Source organism: Pelobates fuscus, chromosome 12 (genome assembly GCF_036172605.1).
Source record: "Pelobates fuscus isolate aPelFus1 chromosome 12, aPelFus1.pri, whole genome shotgun sequence".
In the NCBI taxonomy this organism is placed as follows: Eukaryota; Metazoa; Chordata; class Amphibia; order Anura; family Pelobatidae; genus Pelobates; species Pelobates fuscus.
The window spans coordinates 129,017,136-129,031,912 of record NC_086328.1 but is presented as its reverse complement, the minus strand read 5'-3'; the positions used below and the strand labels follow the sequence as shown (position 1 = coordinate 129,031,912).

General features: G+C 36.6%; 1 protein-coding gene across 1 annotated transcript in view; it reads left to right on the top strand.

Moving 5' to 3' along the window:
• QSER1 (glutamine and serine rich 1) overlaps window positions 1-13,282 on the top strand; it is a 66,211-nt gene extending 52,929 nt beyond the window's left edge. Inside the window, exons 5-13 of the mRNA XM_063438187.1 lie at window positions 3,632-3,891; window positions 5,179-5,295; window positions 6,405-6,538; window positions 6,801-7,009; window positions 7,453-7,593; window positions 8,713-8,810; window positions 8,966-9,109; window positions 9,401-9,496; window positions 11,891-13,282. Coding sequence (XP_063294257.1) covers window positions 3,632-3,891; window positions 5,179-5,295; window positions 6,405-6,538; window positions 6,801-7,009; window positions 7,453-7,593; window positions 8,713-8,810; window positions 8,966-9,109; window positions 9,401-9,496; window positions 11,891-12,031 — 1,340 coding nt within the window. The 3' untranslated portion in view covers window positions 12,032-13,282. The remainder of the gene's footprint in view (window positions 1-3,631; window positions 3,892-5,178; window positions 5,296-6,404; window positions 6,539-6,800; window positions 7,010-7,452; window positions 7,594-8,712; window positions 8,811-8,965; window positions 9,110-9,400; window positions 9,497-11,890) is intronic.
• The last annotated feature ends 1,495 nt before the right edge of the window (window positions 13,283-14,777 follow it).

Below are 14,777 nucleotides of genomic sequence, written 5' to 3'. Positions count from 1 at the left end.
AAATAGTAAAATAAAAATAAGCACACTCACACTTTTTGGGAGGCAAAATATAGCTCCAACTTGAGCGGAATAATCCCCGCCTATTTATGTGGTGGAGTATGTTCTTGTGGTTGATTTTTACAGTGGTGGTGACTGTTGTAGATATGTAGAAGAAAATAAGATGTATATGGTGCAGTATATCAAATACAGATATAAAGATAAAAATGATAGCGGATGCACACTCCGGAGCCTGGAAAGCAGCTCTGCAGGTTAATTTTAAGTGGTATAATCCCCCACTTGTGGATATCGGTGGTGATGGTCTCTCTCTGATGATATAAAAAAAAAAGGGAAAGACAAACCAAAATAGTGAACACCATGTGGAGTGCAGAATAAAATGAAGTAGATAAAAACTACGATCGTTTAGTAGAGCAAATAAGGATTGCTCTATCTAGCCAGGCATAGGTGGTAGCATCCCCACCACGGATATAGGTGTTCAGAAAGTTAAGCAGCAAGTAGGTCCAATAAAAAAAAAACTTTTATTGATAAAAAGATCAAATATAAAAATAGAATAAGATATGCTTAGTGCGTTTCACCATACAATGGGTTTATTATGTGTATCTTAACTTCCTGAACACCTATATCCGTGATGGGGATGGTACTAACTATGCCTGTTGGATAGGGCAATCCTTATTTGGATTTGTCTTTCTTATTTGGTTTGTCTATCCCTTTTTTTTTATATAATCGGAGAGAGACCACCACCACCGATATCCACGAGTGGGGGTTATGCCACTTAAACCTACAGAGCCACTTTCCAGGCTCCGGAACACATGGGTGCACATCCGCTATCATTTTTTTTTACAATTTTTTTATCTTATTTACTCCAAGGACACCCCGGGTGCTGCCCCACGCCTCTTGTTTTCATCCATTTTGTAAAAATATGTATACTTATCAAGTTAGGGTTTGTCATGTCTGAAAAGTTAAATTAAAGTCAATAATTATTAAAGCCTCTTTCATTTGCACCTGGCAGTCAGCATACAGAAAATATAGAGAGGCATAAACTTGTATTTTATTTTTTATTTCTCCTCATTTGCAATGTTTGCTCTGGCTCTGCTTTGTCGGAACTGGATTGTAATGTCATTTGGTAAAACTTTTGTAAATTAAAAAAAAAAAAAAGAGAGAGAGAATCTCATGAAAACAAATGTTAGCAAAAGTTCTAATTGTTTTTCATTGTCTTATTTAAAGAGTTACTCCAAACCATTTTAGTGCAATTTTAGTTTTTGTTTTATAATGCAGAATTGGGCATTAGTTGCTCGGTTCCCCCCTTTAAAACCCTGTAAAAGAAAGAAGTCCCTTACCTGGAATATAGCAGACATCGCAGCCTCCCTCTCTGTGGTCCATTCAAATGTTTCTCTATGAGAAGCATGTGGTTAGACCTTTCTCCCAGCTCAGAGCGCATGCACACCCTCAGAACTGGGGGGAGGGGCGCAGCACTGTAGGGAGGCAGAGACAGCAGGGAATGCTCAATTGAAGGAGAGATGGGAGATCAATGATTACACTTTCAGGTGTGCTGCTCACCACGTCTCTCTCCAGCACGCGTTTTACACAGAATTAACATTAGACTGTTCTTGGCTGCGTGAGTCACGTGTGCTGGAGGTGTATTTAGCCAGTGGTACAAAAGTATAGATATTTCTGAATGTACAGTATTTTAAGCAGATTCCTGCCACCATGGCCACTTCTAAAAGCAGAAGTGGTTATGGTGGTTGAAGTAACCCTTCAGCTGTGTAGATTTCAGATCATTGACCGTTCACCCTGCAAGTGCAGTCTTTATACAGGCATATGTTTTTGTTGTGGGGCACATTGACAGGGCAAGTAATTTTGATAAAGGTGACCTGTGACTGGACTTTATTTTCTATGGTTTTGTTTGTGTGTATGTTTGTATATTTGCAGATATTTTAATTTTTTTTAAATCTCAGGATTTGACTGAAGCATCCTAACATAACAAACATAGGGCAATATTGAGTGAGCACCAGAATTATATTTCTATAATTTTGACATATATATATATATATATATATTTATTTTAGTTTTTTTTTTTTTTTTTTTATGTCAATGTTTGAAGACAAACCTGAGTCCTTATATATCTAATGAATAGATGCGTTGTAAGGGTATATATTTTCTAAATCCCGATACACATTTTTCCACTGGTATTTTGAGTGTTTCTTTTCCACATTGAATACCTGAGATATATTTTGCCAGTTTATGTTGGTTCTATGCAAAGTAATCTCTCTCAGCCACACCTTCTCTCATGCCTTAGTCATTGACATTGGCAAGGCCAGGACTGTAAACCTTTCCATCTTTAATATAGTCCGGGTTACTCAAGCTATTAACTAAAGTGGGAATTGGGGTACTTTGCTTTTTGGCTAAGCACTGAAATGTACGTCCTGATAACCATGTTTTTCTAAAATACTAGTGGGGCTTCTCTAAATCACATTATATTAACCTCTTAAAGGACAAAGGCCACCTCAATGCTGTTTTATTAAAATAAACCTTTTATCGTTTTGAAAGGATATAGATTCTTAGTTAATTGAAGTACCGGTATATTTAAACTCATCCTTTGAGTATATGACAGGATCCCTCAGCCATATACATACACCTTGGGACAGACTGTGTTTGGAAACCTCTCCATGGTCTTTCCTGCTTCACTCTCTGCTCAAACACTGTCCGAACAAGGTGCTTTTATGTGTCTGAAGCATTCTGTCACATACTAAAGGTGTGGATGGGATTTTTTATTTTATTTTTTTCATATACTTAATGAACCCGTGAACAGTAGCAGAATACACGTATGGGGAGTTTATAGTAGTGGGGTATCTGTGGTCTGTTAATTTCCCCAAAATAAAATTTTTTTTTTTATTATTTTTTTTTTTACTATTTCGACATAGGTTTTTGATATAAAACGGTCAAATTAAAAAGTGTCAAAATACGGTACTCATAAAGATCATATGGGGATGGACTTTACTCTATACTTTTCTGTGGTAGTTTTGGATTTTGTGACCATTAAATCTTTAATCTCAGCATGCTAAATTTGGCAAAGTTTTAGATTTAAAACCATAATTCACTCCTTACAATATTTGTGTACACAACACACTCACACTCTAGTCCAAAAGGCAGTCTCTCTCCCTCTCTATAGTCCAAAAGGCAGTCTCTCTCCCTCTCTATAGTCCAAAAGGCAGTGTCTCTCTCCCTCTCTATAGTCCAAAAGGCAGTGTCTCTCTCCCTCTCTATAGTCCAAAAGGCAGTCTCTCTCCCTCTCTATAGTCCAAAAGGCAGTCTCTCTCCCTCTCTATAGTCCAAAAGGCAGTGTCTCTCTCCCTCTCTATAGTCCAAAAGGCAGTGTCTCTCTCCCTCTCTATAGTCCAAAAGGCAGTGTCTCTCTCCCTCTCTATAGTCCAAAAGGCAGTGTCTCTCTCTCCCTCTCTCCCTCTTATTCCTCCCCCCCATCATGGGATTAGGCAATTTACAAGCTTTACAAGTACTTTAATTCAGTAAAACTGGCGTATGTTAAATATTCTAATGTTTTCCAATACAGTTTTTTTTTTTTCTGTGTTTACTTTTAACATGTTCTACTATTTACTTTATTTTGTTTTTTCTCCAGAAGCAGAAAGGTCAGGAGCATCCGGTAAACAGGAATCCACACCAGTGTCTTCCCCAAGGAATGCTCAGGAAAAATCTAAAGCATCAGATTCCCTCAAACCAGCGCAGTCTGATCCCTCCCAAGCTGAGCAACTGGCTAAGTCACAGGAAATGGTTGCAATTGAAGGATGCACCGATGACGAAAATGAAAGTGGCGGAGAAGGGATATACCGGGAACGTGATGAGTTTGTTGTAAAGATTGAAGACATAGAAATGCTCAAGGTAATCATTCCATGTGTGTGCTTGTCTGTCAGAAGGTTTTACTTACTTTCTATGATCATACATTGCATACACCTGCCATAAAGCCAATGTTACCCCATTTGTGGCAGGTTCTATTCTAACAACCCAATGCCTGTTCTTATAACATTAACCCACTGACTTGGGAAATCGTGGCAGGTTTATGCAATGTATGATCATATACTGTAACTATATCCCCACTATTTTTGCCTAGGTTTATTACATTGTGTGCTTTAAAGTGCATGCACTAGATGTTGTATTAAAGGGACACTATAGGTACCAAGACCACTTTATATCCATGAAGTGGTCTGGGTGCCATGCCCCTGTCATTTAAATCTTGTGATTGAAAATATTGCAGGGCTAACATGCTTCTAGTGACTGTCACACTGGCAGCTGATAGAGGCACTTCCACCGTAATCATAGTCGTTCCATAAAGCCCATAGAATTGGTGCTGTGCCAATTTTATTGTGCTTGCGCAGTAGCCTTCCAATGCTTTCCTATTGCAAACAATTGGATTGGCTGAGATCATCAAGATTGATCATCACAGCTGGGGTGGGGGTGGACACAACACTAACCTAAATGATTAGCAAGACACCAAACATGTATTCCTAATTCTATAGTGTACATATAATTGAACTCAGCAGAACCCTTCTAATCTAGTGATGTGTGCAGCATTCCTGGTTTCACATATATGTATATAATATTTAGTATGTGTGCAATAACTTTACCCTTAATGTTTAAACATGTTGCTTAGTTATTTTTGAATTATTTTGCCCTTTACATTTAGATATTCACATTGATGAGGGGGTTAAGAGGAAAATAACAAAGATTTACTATCCTTTTTAGACCCATGCCATACCACAGCCACTGTTCCACCGGTGGCTGATCTATCATTAATGATGATCTCTACTAATTCAGTGCTTCACCATAGAGAATTAGTGGGGGGGGGGGCCCTATGGGGAGCATTCAGCATCTTTACGTAGTGGCTGGCTGAGTGAGGTGTCCTTGGCCACAAATGTAAATGCTGCCTTTTTATAGAAAATGTTTTTTTCTGTTTTTTTTTGTTTTTGTTTTTTTTTTTTTTTACAAATGAGAGACTGCAGGAACAGACTCTGCACTAAAACCAATACGTTAAGTTGTGGTTCTGATGCTTTTGTGTCCCTTAAAAGACTCAGAATGAACCACATGTTTAGCAAGAAATGTAAATTCAGCAAATCTGCCCAATCTGAGAGAACTGACCAGTTAAAGTAACTCACTCAAACCTTTACACAGGAAGCTTTGCGTTTAGGCAAAGAGCCGCCAGCTATTTGGAAAGTTCAGAAGGCTCTGCTCCAGAAATTCATCCCTGAAATTCGTGAAGGTCAAAGATCATTTGCTGCTACCAACAGCGTAAGTAGAACAACTTAAATATTGTGCATCAACATACAAGACCACACATGTTCTTGGCATAAGAAAAATAGGAAACATTGTTACATAGTAATGTACGTTGCCAAGACTCAAATCCATCAATTTCAACCTTCAATACCGGATACAAAATAAGTTTTTAAAAAAGCCAATTGAAGCAAGTGAAAAAATCCTTCTTGACTCCATTCTGACATTGGATTTCTCCTTAGATCAACACACTCTCATATTAATTATATCCTTGAATATTCTATTTCTGAAAAGAAATATTCAGACCTTTTTTAAAATAATCTATGGAACTGATAACCTCATTGTGTGTGTGTGTGTGTGTGTGTGTGTGTGTATATATATATATATATATATAAATATATGTTTATACACACACACACACACAGTTTTCCTCCCATAAAACTCACACTCATACGTGCTTTGATTTTCTTTTCCCTCTCCTGATGCTGGCTCCCATACAGTTTCTTCATTTTTAGAAAAAAATAAATAAACTTACAGATTAACCAGTTGGGTATCGACTATGAGCTAATAATGTCAGCAAATCACTTAATGATTTATTTCCCCATCAATACAATTCATAAAAGTAACTTTCTTTAAAAGACTGGAGCTGTTGGTGAATAGTGCACTTTGCATATGGTTAACAAAAATCTGCAATGAGTGTTACTTAAAATCTTAACTACACGATACTTCCACGTTGTGGCTTCACCACACCATGATATCATGCATGTGCTCCAACATTTTACCGAGAAATTCCTTAAACGTGTATGTACGCTCAAGCGTTGTCTCCAACAATGCTTTACACAGAAATCTGCTGTTACTGGTGTTGCCAGACAAAGCAAGTAAATTAAAAAAATAATTTATAAAAAAACATTAGTACAACCATTAACTAGTTTTTGGTTAGGGGTTTAGTTTTTCTTAAAAAAAAAGATATAGTTCCTCTCTTTAAAGGTGTTCTTGTCCAAAACACATGTGACTTGAGTTGGCAACAAAAATACTTTTTTTTTATTTTTTTTATCTATTCTATCTAACTGTACTTGTGTTTTTAAAAGTGAAATATATTGTAATAATACTTTTTTCATTTTCTGTAGTATCTTGGCTATTTCGGTGATGCAAAAACAAAATACAAACGTGTTTATGTGAAGTTTGTCGAGAACACAAACAAAAAGGAGTACGTGAGGGTTTGCTCTCGAAAACCGAAAACCAAAATTGCTCCACCTGCAAGGTATTTTTATTTGTTTTAGATCACTAATTTTGACTTCTGAAATCTTGTTTGTGAGAATGTGCCTAAGTTCTTGAAGAATTTTCACGTAGACTACTATGCAGATGGGTAAATGGTTTTGTTAAAATGTGTTGTTTGTGTGTCTGTGAAATCATTGTGATATTTTGATCAGTTGTGTGCACTGAAAGCTCAGAATTCTAATGGATCTAATGTAATTGAATGTAGCGTCTAGCCGTATACACCATTTCTTACTTACTCCTCACAGGACCTCTCACACGAAGGTCAGTGGAAACAACAAGGTGACAGAAACTCCGCCACCAAAAAGTGTACCCCCTAAAGCTGTGTCTGTGAAACCTAAAGCCAAACAGCCAAAGGCGAAGGCTGAACCTCCACCAAAGAAGAGGAAACAGTGGAAAGAGGAATTTGAATCTTCCCAGTCGGATTCCTCTCCGGACATGCAAAGTGATGAGGAAGGTGGGCTGCATTTTGCGTTTTTAATTCTGAACTTTGTGTCAAAACCTGCACATAAAGCTCCTTTTTGTAAAATGACAAAAGATGATTCTAGTTATTGTTTACGTGCTGCACTATGGGTGGCTTGGCCAAAGCGTGGATATAATGCTACCCTGGTATGCCCACTATGCCTTCCATATAGATGATAAGATCTTTAATCCTGCTTTCAATTCCGCATAGTTTTTTTTAAATTAACATTTGCTTTGTGGGATAAAGCAGAACTTTAACTATCCAATGGTGGATAATTCTTTTCATTGCTTTACCAAACGGTGCTAAATTTTACTGGTTTATATACTGTTTTATACCTTTTGGTACAAAAATGAAATTTCCCTAATGTACCTGGGTTGTGAAAAGTGCATTGCTCATTGAGACAGAGACTTTTATTCTTTAACAATCATATTTTTCAGAGTTTGAGCCTCCACCACCACCAGTTGTCACTCGTTTTTTGAACACACGAGCCATGAAAGAGACCTTTAAAGGATACGTCGAATTACTTGTTGGTCTTGCTTTAGATGGTGACATGATACAAGCCTTGGAAAAAGAAAATGGTATGTTCTGAAGCAATATTAGAGCTTTTATGTAATCTTTACAGTCACCTTGCTTATTGTCAAAGGGCACGACGCACAAAGCTTTGTGTGTCTCTGTATGCTGACCATCAATTCCTTGCAACAGTATTCATACCCCTAACGTGTTCTGTATTGTCACTGAAGGGCTTACAATATACTGGAACCTAACCCTGTGATTGTTTTAGAATTTATTTTATTGCGATGTTGACTTTAAAAAAAATAGAAAATCTGAACTTATGTCATTTTAACCTTTGTGATATTTGCAAAAATATAAATTGTATGCCAACGAAGCTGTTGCCTCGTATTCAGAATATAATCCTCACCAAATTCTCATCTGTGCATAGATTAGGAAATATGTACCAAATAATCATATTCATTGGATATCAAAGAGAGGACAGCTGTATAAAGAAAAGGGAATTTGGATTCTGCATATGTGTGCTCAGACCTGCTAATAGGCCCTCCCTCAATACAATACTGGGAATCCCTCTAGGTTGTGGTTATGATAGAGTAAGAGTTAATTCTGTGTTTGCATTAATGCTGGGTTAAGGATAAGGATTGTGTAGGGGTAATGTTAGAGGTGGTGTAAGCATAGGGTCAGGGGATAGGATTAGCATTGGTTACCAAAAAATGATCTAGATCTTAGACATATGAGGCAATTAACAATCATGACTGATTGTTAACCTACTTAATGTTGTAGAATACATATATTATATTACAGAAAGGTGTGTGTGTATAAATACACAACCGACACACAGTGGGATCCTACTTTGTCTCATTATATGTTAATCTTAATGGGTTAAAGACTTAATATTACTGTGATCCAATCATGTAGGAAACATACTGCACCTGCAGGGAAATGCAATAGTCTGTGATCACACACCTTCATGTGCAACACAATGATCTGTTTGACACCCTTTACACTATGAATACACAGCAAATTGACTTTAAATGAAAAGCTCGTTGCTGAATCCATTAGCTGTTCCACTTCCAGCCTGCCGTCAATCCCAATTTTTTTTTCTCCCTTATCTAAATATTGATTTGAATGGATTTTTTTGACATGTATACCTCCATTACTTTGCTGGTAATTGTATTTATTTTTAGATGAAGTTCAGCTTCCTCATATGAGAAAAATTGAAGGCATGCTGAATGAAAACAGAAGACGTCTTCTAACAAAATTACAGTTGGATCAATCTCTTAAGGTAAGAATAGATGCATAATGTGCATACCATATACACTGATTTTATGGTTTTTCTTTTAACGTTTTTGAGCTAACTACATTTTGATTTGACCAGTTGATTACCACACACACACGATTTAGTTCTGTCTAACACAATGTTTGTGAATAATCTTACAGAATGCCTTGGAAAACTACCCCGATGTTGCAACAATTACTCGTGACACAAAAGCAAAAGTTTCTGTGTGCAAAATAAAGACAAGCGGCAAGTGGTATAACAAAAAAACCTTACGGCCAACTAAAACTGCTTCAAAGCAGTCACAGGTATGAATGATTGAGAGGGTGGTTTTAAACATGTGACTACCTTTTAAATAAATTAAAAGGGGCTTTTGTTGTGGACCAATCAATGTGTTTATGGACCAACCACGACCATTGGATGTTCTGCATTTACAGCTCCAGTTGGACTGTTAGGATCCCACAGGTGGTTTGGGTTTTTTGTTTTCTCTTCTTAGTATATCCATTCTCAGAGAGCACTTTCCTACTGCATAGTAGCTTTGATTTGAGGATTATTATTTTTTCAAATTGTAAATTTTTGTAACCTTTTATTTGTTCCAGGAATTCACGGTAGACCCGGAGAAATCGCAGTTGTGTTCATTGTATCATGCACTCCATCATTACAAGTACCACATATATCTTGTATGCAAAGATGAGGTATGTTCCGTGGGTATTTCCAGAAATGAATTTTATTTTAGATTCCTTTATGTATCACCTGTTAAAGTGAAACTCTAAAATTAGAAAAGTAAGCATATTTCTAATGTTCGTTTCTCCTATCCAATTTAGATTTAGTGTTCCTTTGTAAAAGTGAAGATAAACTCACCTTTTATCTCTTACTGCACTAGTCTCCCCATGGCTGCTTCTCCACCCCTCTCTAATCTTTAAGGATTTTCTCAGTCAATGTAATGTTTTTCCATAACCAAAAACCAAACGCGAGTCCTGCGCATCCAGTATAGGTGTGCACACCCAGGTACTACCACAATTTATTTGAGGACAAAATTAATCAGCAAACGTTTCGAGCAGCAGTCCTTTCTCAACGCTAAGGACATTAGCATTGAGAAAGGGCTGCTGCTCGAAACGTTTGCTGTTTAACATAGTCCTCAAATAAACTGTAGTAGCACCTGGGTGTGCACACCTATACTGGATGCGCAGGACTCGCGTTTGTTTTTTGGTTGTATACACACTGTTGGGATTTGTGTGGAGTATCTGCAGCACAGGTCTAATTTTTTCTTATTTTATAAATTTTGTAGGCATTTTTTCCTCTACCTCACCTTATATATAGTAATGTTTTTCCATAGAGTGAGCACCAATTGCCACACTTCTCCAATCAGCACCCTCTCTTACAGATATAGTATGACAAAAAAAGTAAATAGAATTTCAGAGTGCTGAGCTACCAGCTCTAAATACAAGTAATTTGTTAAAAGGACCGCCTTAAAATGTCCTTTTAACCATTTCCATTTATACATAGTTAACGTAACGAGATAACTGTGAGGCAGTCCTAAAGCCATTTACAAAAACTAAAAAAAATGGAACTGCACTCAAACCATAAATAAAGTAGGAGTGCAAACAATCCTGGGGCCAGCACCAAGGTGCAAAAATTAGGTTGTAGTCCCTGAAGAAAGAAAAAGGTCCAGGCAAACAAAGACAAGCAAAGTCTAGTGTCCAGCGGCAACATTGTGACCCTAGGGTCTTTTTCAAGCTTGGATCTAAGCCTTGGAGTGCCTGGGCCTTTTTCTTTCGTCAGTGACTACAAACGAATGCCATTTACAAACCCAAAAGGGATTTAACTTAAAGGAACAATTAACATTTTAGCACAGTCCAGTTACTACAACCAGCTAAACGGCTTTAAAACTATCAACTATCTTACAATACTATTTTAATTTTTATTCAAACTTTAAAAAAAAAAAAATGCATTTTCATCTTTCTGTTTAAAAAAATATGAATAAAATAGTTACCTTACTCTAAACATTTTAATCAGTCATGTTTGATATGATGTAAATGAACTCATTGACTTCTATTTGAAGAGTGATTATGGAATTCGGAAAGTTTATACAGTTATAAAGCATAAAAAAACTTTTTTAGATAATACAGACCAGTGAGTGCCAACATTATTCCATGTAGATATAGAGATGGTTTTGAGATGCTGATTGTCATAATATCTGAAGAAGCTTAGAATTGACTGAGATTATCAGTAATAATAATCTCAGCCAGGGAATGAGCAGTAAATGTGGAGAAACAGGCGTAGTCAGGGCCAGACAGTGTCCCTGTGATCTCCCCAGCCGGCCTCGGCCCATGGCCATTGCGGACCACCAGGCATTTGCCCAATGGCCAGTCCGGGCCTGGGCGTAGGATAGAACGTTAGAAAAACTGATTTATTTAATGCTTATACAGAGGGACCCCGTAACTAAATGGATATAGATTACACCTAATGTTGGAAATATGTTTTGATAACCATAGCACTCTACTCTGAGTCAAAAAAGTGCAACGCCAGAGACCTTATATTAATATGCAAAAAGATATCATCATTCTACTATGTCAGACCAAAACATTGCTATTGAGTTTTGAATTTAGGAATCTTTTTGCATATTCAGTATCCAGGAATGTAATAATTATCCTTTTTTTTTATTTATTTATTTTTTTATTATTATTATTATTCACAGACTATAAAATGTTATTGGGTTTAAAAAAACACTGCAATGTCTGCAATGTGTTTGACTGAACTCTAGAGAGCAGTGTTGTGTTCAAGAGTATGTTAAAGTAAAATATTCTTTCTACTAGCTCAGTGCATTAAAATAAGCTGATCTGGCAGTTTAATTCATTTTATTCTATAAATGCTGTTATTTTCCATTTTGTTTAACTGAGGTTTCTCTGCCAAGAAATGTTGGTATGGCACCAAATTTAAATAAGGAGCTAAAAAAGGTGTGGGGGGGGGGAGAACCTGATGCGTAGATATGGTATAGCGTAATTGCGTAAAAAATCATAATCCTAGATTTACGTGTTCTAGAAATTTTGGCTACCTTTGGTCACTATTCTGTTTTCTGTGGCTTCCAGGTTAACTCTGTTCAGAAAGCAAACCGGGATCTGAAGCAAGAGGAGTTGGTACACCACTGTCTGAAAAACATGAAATGGGTGGAAGATCTTTTTGAAAAGTTTGGCGAACTTTTGAGTCGTGTGCAACAGACCTGTTCCTAAACCCCCCAGCTTCTACCATACTCTCCTTGCAGTATATTTCTCCCCAACAGCACTAGCCTACTGGAAGAGGAATGAATACACATTCACCGAACTCGTAGAAAATGTCAGACTCCCATCAGTAGACTCTGCTGTTGAATCTGCAGTTACGTGCCTGCATCTAATCAAGCTGTGTCAGAAAAGAACATAGCCCATTATTGCTTGGGCAGCAAGCACGTATTCATCCTGGCCTTTTTTTTTTTTTTTTTTTTTGTATGAATGATTTTTCTATTTTGTAAACTATTGGGTAATGCTTTATTTTTATTTTAAAGGAATATTGATTTTCCTTTTTTTTTTTTTTTTCCTTTTTTTTTTCTTTCTTGCAAAATGATACAGCATGCACTAAATATAGAATTCATTTCTTTATTATCTATAGCGTTAACACTTAAAATGCTTTACTACAATTTTGGTTTTTGTTTTCCTGATTGTGTAAAAGAAAAAACAGAAAAATCACCCTTTTCCCATCTTCTCTTCCCCCCCCCTCACACACACACACACACACACACACACACACACAAAAGGTTTATGGTGGAGGTACAAAAACAATATTTAGATTTAGAATTTCTGACCACCACATGTAAGGGTATTGTACATTTTGTAAAACAGAGTTGGCGGAATGTCAAGTAAAAGAAACCACCATGATTTAACAAAACAAAAATATCTTAGAAATTGTTATGCTTTATGGACACCTTTTACAATATATTGTCCAGGAAACTGGATATGGAGCTGGTGCAATCCTATGACTTGCTTATTTTTTTTTTTTTTGTGTCAAAATATATTATAATGAAAAAAAAAAAAAAGACCTTAACTATTTTCCCTGTTTTGAAGAAAGCTATTTTCCTTTATACAGTGTTTGTTTTTTGTTTGTTTTTTTTTCTTTTCTTTTCTTTAAAAAAACAAAAGCAAAAACAAAAAAAAATCAATTGTACATTTTATCTCACTAATAGTTGTATTTTTCACAGAGAAAATATTGTGGTTCAAATTCTGTTTCATGGATCTTTGTAATACACGTCCCATGGTTTTTAAGTAAATCCTATCCATTTATGTGTTGATTTCACATTGTATGCAGTATATCTTGGGCTAGGCCTCTCCCCTAGACATTAGATGCAGTGTGAGCCTGCAAGTGTATAGCAGGAAACATTAGCTTTTACATATAGCTATTAGACTTTGCAACCATTTTCTGATCCTTGGAAATAAATTCCTTCCAAACTTGCACTTGATTAACGTAGCGTTGTTTAGCAAATTTGCAATGTCCTCCTTGTTTGTTTTCTAGCGCTTTCCATTAATCTCTGGAGTAGGCCTGTGTTGACAAGTCGATTATTTATCACGGGTTTAAATTGAAAGAAAAAAAAAATGCCCCTTTGGCCAGTGTCATTGACATATAGGCTGCAGAAGATGGACTTCTACTACTACATCAGTATGTGTTTTGTCATTTATTTTGGTACATTCTGGTTTAAGCCATATACACAACAAGAACCAGTTTGAACTGATTTTTACACCAACAATCCTGAGCAAGATCTGCAGTTATCTGGGACTATCTGTAGAATGTACGTCTTCTGTTTATACGGACTGTGACCTTCAGTATGTCCACTTGGTGTTATTTCATTAGTGTCACAGACGTGCAATGCTGAATGTGTGGTTTGTATTGATAGTTCTCATTAGAAGGCACCAGATTACAATTTCAATATTGTAGAGCAATTTTTTTTTATTTTTATTTTTTTCTTGAAGCTTCCTCGGCACTGTGTTGCACATAAGAATTTAATGATTTGCATTCTATAATTTAATTCTGTCCATCTTCATTGGTATGGAGGACCAGCTTTTGTTGGACCAATATTCAATTAAAAAAAATATATATATATATGCAATTTTGTACCTTCCAGTCTCATCTTATCCAGTCTCTATTCTTCCCAGTACCCTTATCTGATTTTTCTTTCCTTGGTCCTTCTTCACTTTTTGTCATTTTTTTTTTTCTCTTTCCTTCGCCTCCTTTCGTCCATGTCTTAACTTGTTTTATTATTCCATCTCTCCTCTCCTATTTCTATTTCCATATTTCATTCCATCTCCTCTTTTCTCGAAATTTCCCTCCTCTTCCTACGTTAGTCTTTATTTACTCTACTTTTCTCTTTCTGTATTCCCTTTCCTTTAACACTGTCCTTCTCTTGGCATTTCCTTTGCCTTCATCTTTCCATTGCCCAAATATCCCCTTTCTCCTTTCAGAGTATATATTCAACTCAACATCATTCTACCCTTCATGCAGCCCTTCCATCTCCCTCTCCCATGTACCCTTCCCCAGGTTTCACCTGTTGGTGGTGGTTGTGGTATCCGGTCAGTGACAAGAGGTCTATATACACGTTATTACCATTTCATTCTTCAGCTAACATCCTTGGCGTGATGTTTGCCTTTGAATAATGCATGGATGTGATGTCTTATCCCCTTGCTGTTCACACTTAGCCCAATCTCACACAGAATTACTGAGTAGATGCATACCTCCTGTCACTGGTCTGATACACAAACACCAACAAATGGTGAGAATGAATGAGTGATTTAATATCCAAACGTTAAATAGCTTTGTTATAATATCACTTCAAAGGAACACTATAGTCACCAAAACAATTTTAGCTCAATGAAGCAGTTTTTGTAACCTTTGGATTATTGGCATTAGGATCATGCCCCTGCAGTCTCCGTGCTCATTTTTGTTAAGTCACTTGTT